Genomic DNA, 21,395 nt, shown 5'->3' on the forward strand with positions numbered 1-21,395 from the left:
ACATATAGTCTGTCTTGTTTTTTGTTGCATCCTGACAATCTCTCTTTTAATTGGTATATTTGGAGCATCAATATTTAAATTCATTATTCATATAGCTAGATTAATATTATGTTTGTTACTGTTTTCTTGTCATTGCTTTTGTTTTTATTCCTATTTTTGTATTTTACTCTTTTTCTGCCTTTTGTGGTTTTAATTGAGGAATTAAAAATATATTCTCTCCTTTGTTAGCATATAAATTATATTTCCTTTTTTCCTTTTTTTAGTGGTTGTCCTAGAGTTTGCAGTATGCATTTACAACTAATCCAAGTCCACTTTGAAATGACACTATACCATGTCATGGGTAGTACAAGGACCTTATAATAACAAAATAGTCATATTTCCTCCTTCTTGTCCCTTGTATCATTGTGGTCATTCATTTCACTTATCCCTAAGCATGTATATATGCACATATATTTTGTGTATTTTATTATTATACTATGTATACATAACTGGATGCATTATTCCTATTATTATTTGAATAAACTGTTAGAGCAATTAAAAGAAAGTTCTTTATTATCCTCTGCCTTGTTTCTCAAATTCCACATATCAGTGAGATCATATGATAATTGTTTTTCTCTGATTGACTTATCTCGCTTAGCATAATACCTTCTAGGGAAGGAAGGGAAAAATGAAACAAGATGAAACTAGAGAGGGAAACAAACAGTAAGAGACTCTTAATCTAAGGAAACACACTGAGGGTTGCTGGAGTGGTGGAGGGTGGGAGGGATGGGGTGGCTGAGTGATGGACATTGGGGAAGTTATGTGCTATGGTGAGTGCTGTGAATTGTGTAAGACTGATGAATCACAGACCTGTACCCCTGAAACCCGTGTACCCCTGAAAAAAACAATACATTATATGTTTTAAAAATAAATAAATAGAACCATTTAACATTGCACATTTAAAAAAAAAAGAAAGAAAGTTCTTTATTTTACCTTCCCTTATTCCTTCTCTAAGGATCTTCCTTTCTTTATGTAAATCTGAGGTTCTGACCTATATCATTTTCTTCCCCTCGGAAGAACTTCTTTTAACATTTCTTGCAAGGCAGGTCTACTGATAACAAATTCCCTCAATTTTTGTTTGTCTAAGAGTCTTATTTTTCCTCATTTCTGAAGGATAATTTTGCAGAGTCTAGTTCTAGATTGGTGGGGGGTTTTATCTCAATATTTTAAATATTTCACTCGAGTCTCTTTTTGCTTGTGTGGTTTCTGAAGAGAAATCTGATGTAATACTCATCCTTGCTACTCTGTGTTTTTTCCCCCCTGGCTTCTTTAAAAACTTTTTTTCTTTGATTTTCTGCAGTTTGAATATGATATGCCTATGGGAAGATTTTTTTAGTGTCTGTATTGTTTGATGTTTCATAATGTTCCTGGATATGTGTCTTGGTTCTGTTATTAATCTTGGAAAATTCTCGGCCATTATTATGTCTGTCTTTCTTTTATTTCTTTCTCTTTCTCTTTTCCTTATGGTACCCCCATTATGTGTATGTTACACCTCTTACAGTGGTCCCACTGTTCTTAGACATTCTCGTCCATCTTCTTCATTTCTTTTTCTCTTTGCATTTCAGTTTTAGAAGTTTCCATTAACATTTCTTCAAGCTGAGGCACCTGGGTGGCTCAGTCACTTGAGCGTCCAACTCTTGGTTTCTTGGTTTCAGCTCTGGTCATGATCTCATGGTTGTGGGATTGAGCTCCATGTCAGGCTCTGTGCTCAGTGAAGAGTCTGTTGCAGATTCTTTCTACCTCTCCCTTACCCTCTGCCTCTCCCTGCTCACCTGCTCTCTTGTGCACTCTCTCTCACTCTCTCTCGCTCTCTTTCTCACTCTCTCTAAAATGAACAAATAAAACCTTAAAAAAGAAAAACACATTTCTTCAAGCTCACTGATTACTTTCTTGGTCATGTCCAGTCTATTGATAAGCCTATCAAAGGCCTTCTTCATTTCTTTATAATTTTTTTCTAGAATTTCCTTTTGATTCCGCCTTAGAATTTCAGTTTTTCTGCTTACATTATCTGTTTTTGCATGTTGTCCACTTTTTCCATTAGAACCCTTAGCATATTAATCATAATGAAATTCCTAGTCTAATAATTCCAAAATCTCTGCCATATCTGAGTCTGGTTCTGATGCTGGCTCTGTCTCTTCAACTGCATTTTTTTGTCCTTTTAGTATGAGTTTAATTTTTTGTTGAAAGCTGAACATGATGTACTGTGTAAAAAGAACTGAAACAAATAGAACTTTAGTGTGAGAGTTTTGTGTTTATTTGGCTAGGGGTTAAACTATGTGTGCTGCTTGCTGTAGCTATAGTCATCAAAGGCTAAAATGTCCTCTGATGTCCTTGTTTTCTCTCCCCTTTTGTCTTTGGGTTTCCCTAGAGACTTCTTAAATAAGGTCTTTGACATGCATTTTTTTCTGTTGTAATCTCATTATTCTACAGAAGCCTTATTGAAGTCATGCGTCATAAAGGTGTGGGGAGAGGTGAAGCATTCTATATAGTCCTGTGATTAGGTCTCAGTCTTTTAGTGAGCCTGTGCCACTGGGCTGAGGCCCTCCCAAGTTCTCAGTTTTGTTACCCCCCACCCCTACCCCCCACCACCACCACCTTTAGGTGAGACAGGAAGGAACTGAGTTGGGTATTTCCCTTCCCACTTGGTCAGATTCTGGTATGACCCAAGCTGTTAGGGGCTCTGGTTTAATAGTGTCCCTTGAGGGCTGGATTTAAGAACAGAATGCTCTGAACATATTTCAAAATACTTTTCCCCTATTCTGCCAGAAACACGGGGGATTTTTTCTCCACCCTTCACCTTAAGAACCTGTTGGGCTCCTGGAAGTAAAACTCACAGAAGTATGTGGCCCCAACCTGGAGTTTTTAACTCTTACGTTTGTCCACACTGAGCCTCCAGCAGTTCATCAATTAAAATTTTTCTCCCCATTACTGGCTTAAATGAAGGGTTTCTGCTCCTGGACTTCTGCTCCAGTAAGCTATGATTCTACCATTGACCTCACTTCTCAGATGAACATAAGAAGAGTTGTTGATCGTTAGTTTGTTCAGCTCTTTTTGTGTTGTGAGGACAGAGGCAACAACTAACAAGTTCCTCACATACTGGATTGGACTGTTAGGACTTCTCTAGAAGATAGTTATCAGAAGTCCTAAAAATGCCCTTGGATTCAGTAAGATCATTTCTATAAATTGGTCTTCAGAAAATAATCAGAGATAGGTACAAAGGTAAATACATGAAGATATTCACTGAACATTATTTATAATAGCAAAAATTGGAAATAATACAACTGACAATAGGGCATTGATTTAAAAATTATGAAACATCAGTGTAGCCATTAACAGTTATGGTTTTAACTAATGTTTAGAGGGGAAAACGTTCATGGTACATCAAATGACTAAAAATCCAATGAAAAAGTAGTGTATACATATACAGATGGCCTGTCTCTCCATTTTGCCTGAGGCCCCAAAGCCAGGAATAAGACATAGACACCCTAAAGCAAGGTACTAGACCACTTATGCAGCACCAGCTAAAAGATTGTGAAACCAGTTGTAACTACTTTTAGCTAGTCAGTTCAGGGCTTTACAAGGAAGGCCAGGAGTTGACGAGGCCTACAGAGAAGTGTTTAGAAGAGACTTGCTACAGTTTGGCTATTGCGGACATTGCTGCCATGAACATTGGGGTGCATATGGCCCTTCTTTTCACTACATCTGTGTCTTTGGGGTAAATACCCAGTAGTGCAATTGCTGGGTCATAGGGTAGCTCTATTTTTAAATTTTTGAGGAACCTCCACACTGTTTTCCAAAGTGGCTGTACCAACTTGCATTCCCACCAACAGTGTGAGAGGGTTCCCCTTTCTCCACAACCTCTCCAACATTTGTTGTTTCTTTCCCTGTCCATTTTTGCCATTCTAACTGGTGTAAGGTGGTATCTCAGTGTGGTTTTGATTTGGATTTCCCTGATGGCTAATGATGATGAACATTTTTTCATGTGTCTGTTAGCCATTTGTATGTCTTCTTCCTAGAAGTGTCTTTTCATATCTTCTGCCCACTTTTTGACTTATTTGTTTTTTGGGTGTTGAGTTTGAGAAGTTCTTTATAGATCTTGGATACCAGCCCTTTATCTGTAGATGCCCTTCAATAGATGAATGGATAAAGAAGATGTGGTCCATATATACCATGGAATATTACTCAGCCATCAGAAAAGATGAATACCCAACTTTTACATCAACGTGGATGGGACTGGAGGAGATCATGCTAAGCGAAATAAGTCAAGCAGAGAAAGTCAATTATCATATGGTTTCACTTATTTGTGGAACATAAGCAATAACATGGAGGACATTAGGAGAAGGAAGGGAAAAATGGGGGGGGAATTGGAGGGAGAGATGAACCATGAGAGACTATGGACTCTGAGAAACAAACAGGGTTTTAGAGGGGAGGGGGGAGGGGGGGATTGGTTAGCCCGGTGATGGGTATTAAGGAGGGCATGTACTGCATAGAGCACTGGGTGTTACACGAAAACAATGGATCGTGGATCACTACATCAAAAACCAGTGATGTATTGTATGGTGACTAACATAACATAATAAAATTAAAAAAAAAAAAAAAGAAGAAGAGACTTGCCAGTATGCTGTGGTCCCCCCACTCTCCCCCACCTCAAGTGGAGATGGAGGAGCTTCAGGGAATACTCCTCCAGGGCTGGGCAGGTATCCCCTGGGGTTTGATTTTGAGTCTTTTTAAGAAAAATTCATAGTCAAGTGCCTCTCTATAATCGGCAAAGTAGAAAAGAGGACAGCCTTGGTGGCACATGGCACTCCGCTGGTGGAGGGCAAAGGTAAGGCGTGTGCTTTCTATGGCCCACTTATAGGCCCTAGAGGAAGGGCCATTTTTAAAAGGGACCTCACATGATCTTCATCAAGGTATAAACTGCTGGAAGACCAGGGCTGGGCAGGGCTCATAAACCAGCTCACCTGCTAGTGAAGTCCCCAGACAGCACCCCAGGGACCACTCAAGGGGGGGCCTCACCTCCCTCCTTTGCTTTCCTCACCTTCCTTTTGTCCCCAACCCTGGAGGGGCCCAAAGCAGCAGCTAACAAATGTGGCTGGAGTAAGGCAAAAAAAGAAAAAGACTTACTCCTCTTCACTGAAGTCTTCCAAGCCTGAAACAGTCCTCTCCACTCATTCTGTAATTTTATACATTGCAAAAAGACAAGAGAGAAACACCTCAAAATGTTAAAGTGTAAACAGGGTTTATCTTCTGGCACACAGGATTTTTTTCATCATGTATTTTTTTTTTTAATTTTTAAGTGAAAATTTAATACCTATATAGTCAGAACAAAACATGTATATATATTCAGAAAATATAAGTGGTTTTTTATAATGACCCTTCAAGAATTAATTTGTTGTCTATAAAATATATATATTAAGCAGTTAATTCCTCAGAAATATGTTCTTGCATGGTATAATCTCATTTGAGGCCTTGTCCTCTAGAAGAAATCTTTTATAATTTGCCAAGTTGGGAATTTAAAATTGTATTATTTTTCATCAAAATAGTTGCTCTCTTGATTAAAAAATAATTATTGATTTAATACTGACAATAGGCCATTTGCCTTACATACATTATTTCTAATCCTCACACTAATCCAGCAGGATAGATTGTATTGTCCCCATTTTTAAAATGAGGAATAGGGCACTTTAGAGAGGTAAAGTTGCCCAGGGTCCCACAGCTAGTACACAGAGGATCCAGGATTAGTACTCAAGTCTGTTTGTGCCATGCTGTTCAGAGTTCCCAGATAATTTATATGTCCTTTCTCTGTCCTCTTCTATGTTTGTATTAAAGAAAACTTCTGGTTCACACACTGAACTTGTACAGAATTGGTCCATAGAATTGAATTAGTCATAATCTTTGGTTGTATGACACAGTCTTGTGGTTGATCCCTACATGGCTTTATTTATTTGACTGTTTAAAATAACAATGAACACAACTGAACACATTGCCCAGCCCAAGAATTAGCTTACCAAGGTGCTCCTCCCCATTCCACCCCCAAGAAGTAACCACTCTCCTATAATTTTGATACAGTAGTAATATATAAATAAATCTTCAATGTAAAAGTAGCTAAATACATGTAGAGATTTTTAAAATAAATGAACTCATACCATACATACTGGTTTACAACTTGCTTTTTTTATACTTAATATTTCTTGGAGGTTTTTCTCTACAAGATACCCCTAAGGAACCAAATTCTCTAAAGTTTATTGGTAAATGAGGAGTGTCTGCTTTGGTTCCACAACCTCTAGGGGATCTTTGCCACAGCCTTCAGATTCCTTGGTTTGAGCCTAAATGTATGTAATATCTGGAGGTAGTTCTGACACCTCCGCATGTAGCAAAATCCTTTACATATTGCAGGACGTATGTATGCACACTGCCCATCCCCCCACACCACCCCCCCACACACAGCTCAACAAATATCATTTGTTAAATGGTTAGCATTTGTTATAATTGTGTCACGTTCACCTTTCCTTTAGTTAAAAGTAACAGTGTAACAATGTTTGCATAGAAAAGTAATTATACTTTTTAAATAATAAACTTCATGCTTTGTTTGAACACATAGTTATAACAAAAAATATTTTCTTTAAGTGGTAGTTATAAAATTTACTGAGATGTAACTTTCAGACTCTGTACTTTTACCCCAATTTATTAGCTATTTATTTTGCTTATTGCATAAATATTTAATTTTCTGGGATTTAATTTGGCCTCTAGAATCCCGTTTATCCTGTTCCTAATATTTCCTTCCATGGCTCACTTATACTAACCTTACTGGGAAGACTCAAGAGAGAAGGAATTATCTTCTTCCAGGCTTACAGTAGGTTCAGTTCTGGAGCCACCATATTACCTTTTTTTGAATGTCAATGTTGAAGGTATTAATGTAAAACCACGAAGGTAAATGCTTTCCTCCCTATATGGGTTCTAGAAAAAAAGGTAAGCTATTGAACATGCTCCCCCCCACCGCCCACTTACAAGAAGCTGTTCAAAAAACTATTTGAAAACAAAAAGGAGATAAGTTTCTGACTGTGACCATATAACTTTCCCCCTGCAACTTGAAAGAATGATAATATCTCTACTTATATCAAGGGGAGCATAGTAGCTAGAATGCACAGCTAACCCTGATAACTTCTTACTAGTGGCTCTACCCAGGTACTAACATGCTGCACTATAAGTTATAGTACCTTTCTGGTGATTCTAGATCAGCAAATATAGAGCATATAAAATAGGTTTCTATAAATTTCTATACTAAGGGGAGAGTGAGGGGGGAAACAGCCTTTCTTGGTACTTACTCTGCACACATTAAGTAATCTTGTTTCTTATACCCTCCTTGTAAAGTAAGAGGTTATTTTCCTCCTTTTTACAGATAAGGAAATGGAGATTAAAGTAAGCGTTCCTCTTGTTATGAAATTATCTGTTCATCATGCATTTCCCTCCCATAATGATCTGTATGGTCTCCACAGGCAGGGACCAGATATATTTGTCACTTTACTTCAGTTTCTAATGGAGTGTCTGGCACATAGTAGGTGTCCTGCAAAGTTTCTTGAAGTGTGAAAGGTAACTTGCTCAGGATCCCATGGTGAAAGAGTAGGGGTGCAGAAGCTTGTGCCCTTTTCCACTGTACCACCTGCCTCTCCCCTCCTGGAGGGTTTAGGGAATGTGCCTGGCATTGGTGTTCTTATCTCTTTAGTGGTTTTAAAGATTCCCAAGGTGCATTTGACTTATAAATCAATCCTTGTTGAAGGCTTCTGAGTTTAGGATAATTGCCCTCATGTGATTTGTGAATTACTTTCAGTAATAACCCGACTATAATTATGTTGAGGCCAGTTGCTCAACTATATTATTTAATCTTTCCCCATATTCTGTAATTTTGTGATCTTAAATTTGGATACTTCATAGCATGCCGATCACATTTCCTAATGAATTTATCCAGTGAGAATCAGTCACTGTACCACAGTGGAAAGATCATGGGCTCTCAAGTCAGACAAATGATCATCTTTATTCCAGTTTTGCCATTTACTCCTTGCATAATTTTGACCAAATTATTTAACCTCTCTGTGCCTTGGTTTTCTCTTTTCTAAAATGGAAGCCATTATTTCTACCTTATTGGCTGGTTTGAAAATTAAAGTTCAGATGAGATAATATGTAGAGTGCCTGATGCATGGCAAGCACAGATAAATGGTGCTTCTGTTTGTTCGGAATGATGAGCCAAGTCTATGAAGAGAAAGTTTGGTTAGAATAAATGTCGTCTAGAACTTGGTACTAAATACACAAAAATACAAAGTGCAGCATATGGGAGATGTGGCTTATCAATAAGGGCCTAGGGAGCCTCAGTTGACTGCCTGCTCGGTCTGAGTCAGCAGTATTATGCGGCAGCCGAAAAAGGTTTTAAAAGATAGCATCCAGATCCAAGAGGGGGACAGTTCTCCACACTGCTCTGGTCAGACTCTCCCTGAACTTTGTGTTTCAATGTCTAGGCAGGGAGAATCACTGATTAAGCAGTCTGTCAAAAGAGACACTACCAGAGTGGTGAGAAATGGTGAGCCCATGCCACGTGAAAAGAGTAGATGGCTTGAGGAGATTTAGCCTGCAGTGTGTGTTGCAAAGTGGAGGTAGGGGAGTGGAGGGTGAGGGGATAAAATAAGTATCTGTTTCTAAAGGGTTATGTTCCACTTGTTCCCTATGACTCTAGAGGGTAAAAGATGACCAGGGATGTAAGTTGTATGGAGGGGATTCAGTTTAATAAGTCTTTCTCTCAAAAGATTAAAGGTGTGTAAAAATTAAACTGCCTTCCTTGGTTTTTGGTGATCATGCAAAGGCCAGATAAGTCTATTGCTAGGGTGCCATAGAGGAGATTTATCATCACTTCCGTTTGGAGATTAGACTAGAACCAAATGATCTTCAAGACCCCTCCAACCTTGATGTTTTTGTGATTTCATACCCAAGCCAAGTGTAGCTTATTTGTAAAGGAGTATAAAAAGAGTGATAATCAAATCAAGTCCTTGCCTCTATAAAGCAGCTTACATTTTAATTGGAGGAGCAACACACATTCCAACAGTTCTTAAAAGTATTAGGATGAAGTCATAATATGAGAATGTCATAGGGCTGATTATGATTATTTGCTAAGTGAATGTTGGAATTCAATGCTTTTCAACCTTTTTTTATTATTTCAAATTTTTATTTAAATTCTAGTTAGTTAACATACAGTGTAATCTCAGTTTCAGGAGTAGAATTTAGTGATTCATCACTTACCTATAACACCCAGTGCTCATCACAAGTGGCCTCTTTAATACTCATCACCCATCTAGCCCATCCCCCGCCCACCTCCTTCCAGCAAGTCCCCGTTTGTTCTCTATCATTAAGAGTCTCTTATCATTGGGGCACCTGGGTGGCTCAGTCGTTAAGCAGCTGCCTTCAGCTCAGGTCATGATGCCAGGGTCCTGGGATCGAGCCCCGCATTGAGCCCCACATCAGGCTCCCTGCTCTGTGGGAAGCCTGCTTCTCCCTCTCCCCCACTCCCCCTGCTTGTGTTCCCTCTCTCGCTGTCTCTCTCTGTCAAATAAATAAATAAAATCTTTAAAAAAAAAATCAAAATAAATTTTAAAAAATGAAGTCTATTAAAAAATTGTTCATGTCTTTATTTTAAATTACTGGAGCCAAACTTAATAATTAAATGGAGTCTAACTTATGAAACTCTGAACTCTTGGCAATTTCCATCAATAAACTGTAAAGACCATACTTAACCACACAGTCAGTCAGAACTCTTGACATCTTCAGCTGAATGTTATCTGTGGTTTGTCCACAGGGTTAGGAAGGGAAGGGGAATGTGAGGATTATATCAATAACATCAACACTTGTTTGGCATAGACCCTAGAAAAGCAAAACCAATGTTCATTCAACAACTAATGTATATGGCAGGTTTAACTCTACATTGGGACAGACACCTCCAGCTAAAATAGCTTGATGATGATTGATGACTTTCTAGCTGTGAGTGTCCTCCAACTAAGACCACCTGCTCACCAGAGCAACTGCTAACTATCAGTTGGTTTCCCCTTTTGAGGTGCCTATTGGGAACATCTATAATTTTTATTATAAATATTCATCAGGGAATACTTATATATCTGAAAATCATTTAAAAATTATTCTCAAATACCAACTAACCCAGTTTGAAAATATTGAGGGTCTCTTTCCTCATAAGTAAAATGGGGAGTAAATTAATTCGTCTCTAAAGAGTTCCTTACTTCTAAAGTTCTGTAGCTTTATAAAATTCAGCCCTTAAAAAGTACTGGAATTATTTTGCCTGGACATAGTTGTAAATATTTAATGACATAGTACACTATTCATACTCCATCATTAAAATTTTTTTTTCAGATGATTTAAGAATAGATGTGTATGGTTTGATCCTATGAGTGTATCCTCTAATTTATAAATATGGATATATAAAGAAGTATACACACATTTATAAATTAGATACAGCACTGTGTTGATTATTGATTGGTTGTTATTGATTATCCCTGAGATTAATAAGATTATAGGTGATTTTTGTTTTTTCTTCTTTCTCCTCCATAATTTCTGTTTACCAGCTGAATTAATTTTACAATAGGAAATAGCATACAAATCTAAAAAAAAAAAAAGACTAAGGTGTTTGTTTTGTAAATTGTTTTAATACAGCACTCTATGAAACCTAACATATTGAAGGAAGATCCAACAAGGGACTTGAAACAGCTTCTCCAAGAGTTGAGAAGTGTGATCAACGAGGAACCAGCTGTGCCTCTGGGCAAGCCCGAAGAGGAAGGGAGAACACCATCCGTGGGGGTCTCCTACGTGGCTGTGTGAGCCTGGGTGTACTGCGGGATGGGAGAGCTTCTCTCAGCGTGGTTCCCTGTGTGAGGGGGAGGTTTAACTAACTTCGGAGACGACCTGACCTTACCAGGGAAAACAATATGAAAGTGGAGGAACTAAGCAAAAGTCAAACAACTTGATATCAAGAGCAAATAATACAGTTATTCTGTTCAGAAAGAAGTCGTCAAAGCAAGGTGTTACCCAAAGTTACATTCGTAATTTATAGGTCCCGACAGATCTTACATCCATAATCTTATTTGATTATGGTAACAACTGTTTGAAACAAGACAGGGCAGGATTTATTTAGCCCATCTTAAAAATGAGAAAAACATAAGTTTCAAAAGGCTGACTTACCTGCAGCCACACAGTTCAATGGTGGAGCTAAACTAGAACCGTGAGAATTACATGACTCTCCAGATATAATCTAGTAGGAGAGTCCTTGGTTCTCTAGGTATTCATGCCAATGACATATACCAAATTAATAAAAGATCACACCCAAAAAAGATTCAATCAGTTCACCAGCCCTTCCCTGTATATACCTGCAGAAATCAATGAGATTCTCATATTCTTCTCAAATACTGTTTTAAAATTTTATTGTGTGTTATTATTAAATTAACAAAGCATTTTAATACAGTACACACTATATTTTTAGTATTATAATTCTAATTATATACTAGCTGTTAGTATTACAACAACCTGTTGTAATATTCATTTTCTGGTTATATGACAAATACCTAAAAGTAATACTCTCCGAAATAATACTTATATATAAACAATCTCCAGTTTTTAAGATGTTCAGTTAGTATATGTTAACCTGAAGTGGCTAAATATTAGCTGAATTTATTTAATGTTTATTAATAATATTAATAGTAATAGCAAAATTGTAAGTGCAGCCCAGTTACATAGCATAACATTGCATTGTCTGAATCACATGTCGGAAACATTCCATTGGCCACCCCAGTGAGGAATGCATATATGTGCAAAGCACTTTTGTTTTTATGGGAACTCTATAATAGGCCTTCTAAGCCAGGGCAGTATTGATTATTAAGGTCATTTGACAGATGAGTAAATTTAGGCATAGATTGATTTGCCTTCTCCTATAAAGCAAAGAGGCAAAGCCAAAAGTAAAAGTTAGAGCCCCTGGCTCCCAGCACTAACCATTCCACAAAGATTACTATGATTTCTCTGGTCAGATGATTTCCATCACTTTAGCCACTAATCGTGGGCTTAAATTATATTGGACTGTATTGAACATGAACATATTTGGTCCCTGCCTTTAAAGAATGTATGTTAATTTGCTATAATCCTACAAATGACCTTGTCACCAAAGCCTAAACTCGGCCTAAAGATTTTAAGGGTCTATGAAAGCATTTCTGAGTTGATGAATTCCAGGGGCAGCCTTCTACAAAATTTGCTTGGAGGCCTAAAATCTACTGTTGTGCTTTAAAGAGCAATGGATTATTCTAAAAATACATGGAATCTAGAAATTGTTCTTTGTATAAGTAACTGAGAGTTATATTTATCTATATAGAGATGATAGAGTAAGAGGTTGCATTACTGAATCAAGCCTGAGGTTAGAGAGATGCCTTAGGTAAGAAGAATCTGAGATTCTGATCTAATTAATTGTCCAAGAATTTTTTGTGTTTCCCGGTAATTTGGGAAGTCTGGACAGTTTACATGGGAATCAATGGGCATTTGGGCATTGAAGGAAAGCTGTTGCATTAACTAAAACTAAAGCGGATTTCAGTGTAATGTATTTTCTAGAAATCAACAGGAATCTTTTTGGCTTATTTTCAGTTTTGCTGCTGTTTACCCATAGGAAGATATTTACATGGTATGCCATACAAAAATGGAAGACTTTTTCTACATTTCACACTCATTTACAATGGCTTACCTAACTTTTGAGAGGAAGGTAGTCCAGAAGGAAAGTCTAACAACCTCAATACAGGATTATAAGAACCCCACAGAGAACAATCCCATTTTCCTCAGTAATTGAAGAGCTAAGTTTTTAAATGAAGTCCTAAAAAGAGCATAAAGAAATGAAATCCATAACCCCTCAACAAAGACAACCTCTTTTATTTTTAGCCAAGAAGGAAAAGTTAATATTAATCTGTTATCCATGTAAGACCCACAGGACATTGCTCTCAGGCCTTCATCAGCTCCTCACTGTCTGCTGTGTTAGTGACCTGGTCTCTCAGTCTGAAGTTGAGGGAGCTCCCTAACTTGTCACCAGCCCGCTTTACTCCCATAGTGTGCTCTGACCAAAACAGACTACTCCTGGTTCCCAAAAGGAGTCAATTCCTTTCGTCTTCAAGCTGTTCTTCACATTGTTTCTCCACCTGGAAGAACCAGTGCCCCAGTCTCACTCTTTGAATCAGCGTTGGTGTAAAAGCAGTGTTCAGAGGAACAGGTACTTTTATCATTAAGTAAAAATAACACTGTGTACTCTTTGTTTCTCCCACCCTTCTGCCAACAGAAGCAACAACTCATTAAGGGACTCCACTGAAGGTAGCAAATCCAGTGATACTCTCAGCAGGTGAGAAATGATCTTACCAGTCCCTAACTGTATGAGTCCCCATTTCTACTCATTAATTCAGTAGATGGTTAGCTGCCCATTACATGCCACACTCCACGCTAGGTCTGTAGAATGTAACAGTGGGCAAGACAGACATGGGCTTACAGTTTTAACATCTGTTTATTGACTGACTGCCTGGAAAAAAAAACCTTACTTTTATCTTTTCTATTTTCACCACCTAAAAAAAAATAGAGATATCAGAGTCTTTCTTATATCCTAAGACTATGAAAATGAATTCTGTTTAAATCCTGTTAGGTGGAGGCTAATTCATTGCTGTATATTCAGCACCAGAGTAGTCCGTCATTCAGTAAACATTTGTTTAGTGAATGAATTAAGACAGTATTATAAATATTTTCTTACTGTCTCCACTGCTTGATCAATATATACAATGAACTTGAATCTTTCTAAAATATATCTTTCTTTTAAATGAGTGTTGATTTTCTTCTCCCCTAGGTGTGTGACACTACATAGAACCTATTAATAATATCTATAGCTATCTACTGCATATTTTTATTTTTACATTTTCTGGATGCTTTAGACTTATTTAGTCTATCTAACTTAATCTTTGACTTAGGCAATATTATGTCCATATATGAATTAGAAATGAAGACTCAGATTGCTTAAGCAACTTGCCAGAGTCATACAGCTTGTAAACAGTGGAGTCAGATTTGAACTCAGGTCTTGCTGGCCCCTGAGCTCAGGTGTGTGAGCACATCTGTGTACCTAGACCGAGCTCCCTGGGAAAGAGCCCAATCCTAGGCATGGAGCACAGAGGGGCTACTCCCCTAAAATATGTAACGCTCTGCTCTAGTTTTTCTATGACCAGAAAAACCTGTTTCTTTCAGCAATGATGTGTTTGTGAAGAGAGAGATTGGGGAGGAAAAGCTGGACCTGGCCCCTTCCTGTGTTCAAATGGGAAGAAGAGGTTTTCTTTCTTTTTTTTTTTTTTTTAAGATTTTATTTATTTGAAAGAGAGCATGCACGTATGGGAGCGGGGTGGGGGATAGGGAGAGAGAATTTGAAGCAGACTCCCCGCTGATAGTGGAGCCTGAGGCGGGAGTCGATCTCATGACCCTGAGATAATGACCTGAGCCCAAACCAAGAGTCGGATGTTTCACTGACTGAGCTGCCCAGGCGCCCTGGAAAGAAGAGGTTTTCAGATATTTTATAGAAGCTCTGAAAAGTATGAATCATACTAGAAAATTAAGGAAGCACTTGAATGCTCTCTACTGTGGCCAATTGGTCATTTTTAAAACTCACACGTAAAAAAATGAGAAAGGATACCACCGTTGCTGTTTTACTACAACATTTCACTGTCATTGCGGCATCTTTGCTTTACTCAATATCTTATGGCAACGTTTCTTCATTTAGAAACTTCTGCAACCTTTTAAGTTAAATCAATATAGTCCATATACCTGGAACAGAATAAAAAATTAAAGACATGAGCACTTCTGTATGTGGATTTGTGCTTGAATTACTCTGAGAGCCACATCTCTCAGAAGTTTTGTAGAGAATTGACTTTTCTTATTTTGTTATGTTGTTATAACAATGAGCAACATTATGCCCTAAGGGAGGTTTCCAATAAAGGCTTCGAAACATCTAGCTCCCTTTTACACATCTCTATATGGATATTTCAGGAGCTGAAACATACTGACCTGAAGATCATAATGACCAAGACGAAGCAAAGGCCATCATTCCACAAAACCATCCCCCCATCTCATCTTCTGTTTCTGTAAATGGCACCCTGATTTTCAGGGCACCTCTGCTTAAACTCTTAACATTATCTTTGATTCTTCTTTCTCCTTTGTCTCGTTTCTCTAGTCACTAAATCTTATTAATTTTGACTCTAAAGCAGTTCTCAAATCCATTTTCTTCTTTGTACATCCTCTCAAACCCCTCTGTATTAATTCCCTATGGCTACTGTAACAAAATTAGTGGCTTAAAACAACACAAATTACATTTCCAAGGAGGCCCAAAGTCCTCAGTCAGTTCCATTGGGACAAGTCACAATGTTGGCAGAGCCACACTCCCTCCAGAAGCTCTTGGGGTTAATCCATCTACTTACCTTTTTCCAGCTTCTAGAGCTTCATTCCTTGCACTCTGGCTCATGGCTTCTCCCTTCATCTGCAGAGAGCAGCATAGCATAGCATCTTCAAATCTCTCTGCTGAGATTGCCACATTGTCTTCTCGCTTCCGAATGAAATCTCCCCCTTCCTCCCCTTATAGACACTTGGGATAACCTCCCGGATAACCCAGGATAATCTCCCCATCTCAAGACCCTTGATTTCATCACATATGCAAAGTCTCTGTAACACTCGTAGGTTCTGGGTATTCAGAAGCAGATATACATGGCAGCCATGATTCAGCCTACCACACTGCTTTAGGCCTCACTCCCTTTCTCATTAGGCTCTTGTGGTGGCCTTGACAGTGTTTAGCGTGGATGTTTTGAAATCTCCAGTCTCTTGCACGTTCCAGTCACTTCTGTATATCATTTTCAAATTGATCTGCCTAAAGCACACCTCAGACTATGTCTGTTTCCCAGCCCCAAAACCTTCAAAGGCACCCCACTGCCTACTGCAGCAGAAACAATCTGCCCTGAGAATTAAGGCTATGCATAATATAGCCACGGCCTTCCTTTCCACAGCTTTTCTCCTAATACAGCTATCCTCAAACTTTTTGGTCTCAGGCCTCCTTTGTAGTCACAAATACTGAAGATTCCTAAGAACTTTTGTTTGTGTAGGTCATTTCTATTGCTATTCTAAGTATTGGAAAATAAGTTTTTATATTAAGCATTTTAAAAATTTAAAACATTGTGATATACATTTAAAAATAACTAAGTTGGGCGCCTGGGTGGCTCAGACGTTAAGCGTCTGCCTTCGGCTCAGGTCATGATCCCAAGGTCCTGAGATCGAGCCCCACATTGGGCTCCCTGCTCGGTGGGAAGCCTGCTTCTCCCTCTCCCACTCCCCCTGCTTGTGTTTCCTCTCTTGCTGTGTCTCTCTCTGTCAAATAAATAAATAAAATCTTTAAAAAAAAAAAAAATAACTAAGTTTATTACATGTTAACATAATGGCACTTTATTATAAAAAATAACTTTGTCCAAACAAAAAATTTTGAGGAAGGCATTGTTTTACAACTTAACGTGTGGCTTAATAAAAGACAGCTGGATTCTCATATCTGCATCTGCATGTAATCTGTTGTGACATCAGATACCGTGGAGCCTCTGGGAAACTCCGCTGTATACTTGTGAGGGACTGAACATTAAAAAGCAGATAATATCTTAGTAGTAGTATAATGAAAACAGTGTTGACATCACAAACCCCCTTCAAGGGAACCACTACCATCCTATTCTTACAGCATTACCCAGACCACAGAGAACAGTGTGGTTGATTTCAACTTGTTGATTTAAATAAGTCTGATAGTTTTGTAAAGTGATGCTACTGTTGCCAAGAGAGGTTCCTTTTTTTGTCCTTTTTTTTTTTTTTTTTTAAATAAGTTACTAGGATTGTGTCTCTTGGAATCCATGAGAGAAATATTTGGGTTTTATAGCTATTATTACAAAAAATGAATCTTCTAACAAATATTATTACATTTCTGTTCTGCAAAATGTTCATGGGTACTGAAGGCATAAAGATAATGTAACTTTGGATCTCCCTCTTAGGGTATTTTAGGATTTCCGCACTTTAGGATCGTAACTGCCATCTTTAGTTTATATTTTAAGTTATCACTTTTATGTGTGTTAGCTTGCTTCTGTCCATAAATCTTAACACTGTGTTTGTGGAATGGAATGTTTGCATGACCATCCTTATGCTTCCAGAGAGCCCGTCACATTACACACAGGAGACTTGGAAGATCCATCTAGTTGCTTTACATTCCCATCCACAGGTGAGTATTCACTGAAAGTACAGAAATTGGGCCTGTCTAAAATTCCAGTGGCTCCTCATTTTCATGAGAGTAGAAGGCAGGTATTACAGTAGCCTATAAGTCCCCATTAACTCTCCAGGCTCGCTTCTTCCTCCTCCTCTCCACCCCCCACCCTCATCACTCTGCTTCATCCTCCCTTGAATTGTTCTTTGAACATGCCAGGCAGCTTCTATACTAAGGCTTTTACACCACTGTTCCTTGCATGTTGCTTAATCCCTCAGCTCCGTTAAAGCCATTGCTTAGGTGTCACTTACCCAGTGAGACTACTCTTACCACCTTCTGTAAAAATTGTAACTCTGCCATTCTCCCAGTCACCCTGTTTCTTTTTTAAAAACACATTTATTATTTTTTTAATATGTAAATTACTAATTTATGTTGTTCGTAAAGATGACTCTGTCACCTCCTGCTAGACAAAAGCTGCACGAGGGCAAATGTCTTTAATTGTTTGGTTTCCTGATATATCCCAGGCACATAGCAGGTGCTCAGTAAATATTTATTGAATGGATGAAAAGAGAAAAAAGAATGGAGAGAGATGGTTCTTTTCATGATTTCCAAAGGTGTATAATCCTGTCTATAAAATAGGGAGATCAAGGAAGAAAATGGAAGATACCAGAATCTGTTGAAAAACAAAATGGCATAACAGACTAGAAATGGAAAAGAATAATAAAGTCATTACAGGGGAAAGCCCTAGGGAAAATATAAATAGGATAGGCATGACTGAAATCACATAAACTTGATGGACTTCCTAGAGAAAATTACACGAAAGATGAAAAATAATTACAGAGAGTATATTAGATTTGGAAGTTATAATTGGTCTTCCTATAGAAGAGAATAAAATGAATGGGGGAAAGAATGAAACTGAAAATGATAGTTATTCAACAGAAGTTTAGCTATAAATCTGGACAATAATAATGTAAATAGGGAAAAATGAGGTGTGAAGTAAAAGATAGGAGAAAAATAAGTTTCCGTGGTTTCTTGTTTTTAATGGAAGATTGTCAATCAATATCTAAAATCAAAACAATAATTTTAAATAAAATAAATGCAAATTCTTAATTTTTAAATAATCTTTAACTTGTGAGAAATCTTTACGAACTAGTATTTTGAAGAAAAAGAGCATTTATTTGAAGTTAATGCTTTTTACTTCACTTACATGTTTTTACTGTGGTTTTAATAATTACAAGAGACTACAACATATATCCTTGCCTTATTAGATTAAATGAGTGCTTTTTCTTTTTTGCCTGCGTTGGGAGTACTTTAGAGCATGTTAATTCCATTCACTATCCTTTCAAATTACATACAATTGTTGTCACATATGTATTTTAATTATAAAGGTGAATACCACAGTGGATAATTTGCATTGTTTTTATAGTTAATATCCATTTAGATATACCCACATATTTATACTTTACTTTCTGTCTGGTATCATTTTACTCTTATGCCTTGAATTTTTCCTTTAATGGAAGTCTGCTGGTGATATATTCTCTCAGTTCCTGTTTTTCTGCAGGAACTGTTTGGGAACATTTTCTCATGAAAGTTTGACTTTTTAAGAGGTGCAATATACTATTTTTAGTTAATTCTGTCCTTTACTTTTGTTCTTGCCAAATTTTAGCAAGTCCATCTGTGAAAAATTCAGCTTCTCGTTCATTCCATTCTTCTCCTAAGAAGTCTCCAGTTCACTCACTCCTAACTAGTTCAGTTGAAGATTCGGTGGGTTCCACATCACAATATAGATCCACCAAACCTGTTCATTCACCTGATCCTGTTAAAGGTAAGAATGATTTGGTATCACTGATGAGATTAATTGATTTCCTGCTCTGGTGAATTGAAAGTTCTTTTCCATAATCAGAATTAATAAGATTTTACATGATGTTCTTATGTGCAAGCTCTAACTGATGCTCTTTAACTTAAGTGAGTCTTATTTAAATAAAACAGCTATTGTGTGTGCACGCGTGCACACACACACACACACACTCACACACTCCTTAATAAATATGCAGAAATATTATATGTGAATATTTTCTCTTTCTTTCTCTGACATGAGTAATTAACTCCCCCCCCCATTTTACTATAATTTGGGTCTTTTTTTATAAATGCTGTGACTTACCTTATTTACGTTCTTTAAAACCATGGCTCTCTTCAGTCTCAGCCTTCGTAAGTGCAAGTATCAATCATACAAACTTGTCAAAATGTTCTCATTTTTAAATTTTTAAGTTCATTTGTTATTTGCTCAGACAGATGAGAAAAATGGTTTGAGTTAGATTTAAGTGGACGTTAGATATGTGTATGTATATGTTGAATTGAATGTGAAATGTTTTTCCATCTATGACAGCAGCGCAGGCAACCCCAGTGCTCTCAGGCAGCGTCCCCTTTGACGAGGGGTAAACTGGGCAAATTGTTGCATCACTGCTCAGGCAGCTTTTAGTCTTTAGGAATTCTCTGCCTCACACATTTCTAGATTCCCCCCAAAATACGAAAATCACAACCTAATCACAGATGTTAATACATTTTCTTTTTTACCATCTTTTTTCTGCATTTTGTCCTCCTTCGTCCCTTACGTTTCCAAGTTATCCTTTAGTATTTTTAAAAACTTTAGAGCAGCAAATTCTTTAACTATTAGAGCAGGGACTTGCAGGAGTAGAACAATACTTCTGGTCACCTCATTATTAATTTGTGATTACCTAATAGCATGGCATTTTTTTCTATTGTCAGATACTCATCAAACACCATATATTATTTATGTGAAAACTATCTCGGGAACTGTTTTTCATCCTCTTGAACTAGAATAATTCTTAGATGATTGCCTTTAATACTAATATCTGCACAGAAAAGGGGCTTTTTTTTGATAGGAAAATGAGCCACCAAAAAATATTTTCAAGATTATACAGCAAGTCAGGGACTAAGATCAAAATTAAAACTTCAAGATTGCCAATCAATCTTTTTAGAGATTGGCAAAACTAAGCACACTTATTAGAGTTTAGCGGACATGCTTCTAGCCCCCTTCACCTGCCACTGCCACGTTCATTCTAGGCTCACTGCGGCCATGTCAGTGTCCGCACCCTTGCCCCCACCATGTAACACTGTCCTCACTCAGGGCACAGCCACCAACACGGGCACTTGGTCTCATGCACATTCAAAACTGTTGCCAGTGGCAGTATTAAATCTTGCTCTTCCAAACCCTAAGTTAACAGAGCTACTCAGGTTTGGTATGGAAAGCTGTCATTTATAATGCAGAACGTATCATTAAATTTAAAGTATTCCTCTCACTCATCCCATTTAATGCTATGTAGTTAAATAACAATAAATCAGATTGGTTTGAAACAATCAAATAAGCTAGTATTGCAATATTTAGATAAAACACTTTTTTATTTTTAAATAGTGTTTTAAAGTTTCCATTATTTTAAAGGGAAGGTTGTTTAACCTGTAATTGGAAGATTTCTAAAATACCGAACAGACTTTTAATATCACATCTAAGCAATTTTCTAATAGCTTCACAGTCTCAGCCAATAGAAACAACAGGAAAAACATGCAGGAAGCTTCAGAACAGACTGGAAAGCTTGCAAACTCTGGTAGAAGATTTACAGATGAAGAACCAAGGTACTGTGCACATTTCAGAGAGATCTTCCTTGCTCAAAAGAGTACTCACCTTCCCTTCAGGTTAAGCCTCCTATCTATAGAGCCGCTGAAGAGGATATGGAATAAGAAATTCAGAAATCTTAGTCAAAATATGAAGGTCTTAGCCATGAGTAATCCCTGAATTAATTATTAAGTAAGTAAGTAAGTACAACCCCGGACAGGTCACCTAAGCCCCACTCTACTCTGTCATCTAATAGGGACGAGAACACTGCTGACCAACCCTCGGTAGCACACGTTTCAAGCAGTTTTTCACATGAGACTTTCCCACACACTGTCTTTCTTGTCCCTGTGAGGTCTGTACCAAGCATTTGTATGACAGTAGTCAGGATAAGATTGCAGTTGATAGCTA

The 21,395-nt window shown here is 37.6% G+C and overlaps 1 protein-coding gene across 1 annotated transcript in view; it reads left to right on the forward strand.

The window, feature by feature from the left end:
- The window catches only part of CCDC158 (coiled-coil domain containing 158), an 85,031-nt gene that overhangs the window by 61,327 nt on the left and 2,309 nt on the right, over positions 1-21,395 (forward strand). Inside the window, exons 17-22 of the mRNA XM_021702404.1 lie at positions 10,744-10,904; positions 12,446-12,505; positions 13,391-13,450; positions 17,307-17,374; positions 19,023-19,181; positions 20,900-21,007. Of these exons, the coding sequence (XP_021558079.1) occupies positions 10,744-10,904; positions 12,446-12,505; positions 13,391-13,450; positions 17,307-17,374; positions 19,023-19,181; positions 20,900-21,007 (616 nt within the window). The remainder of the gene's footprint in view (positions 1-10,743; positions 10,905-12,445; positions 12,506-13,390; positions 13,451-17,306; positions 17,375-19,022; positions 19,182-20,899; positions 21,008-21,395) is intronic.

This window comes from Neomonachus schauinslandi, chromosome 2, assembly GCF_002201575.2.
Source record: "Neomonachus schauinslandi chromosome 2, ASM220157v2, whole genome shotgun sequence".
Taxonomy (NCBI): Eukaryota; Metazoa; Chordata; class Mammalia; order Carnivora; family Phocidae; genus Neomonachus; species Neomonachus schauinslandi.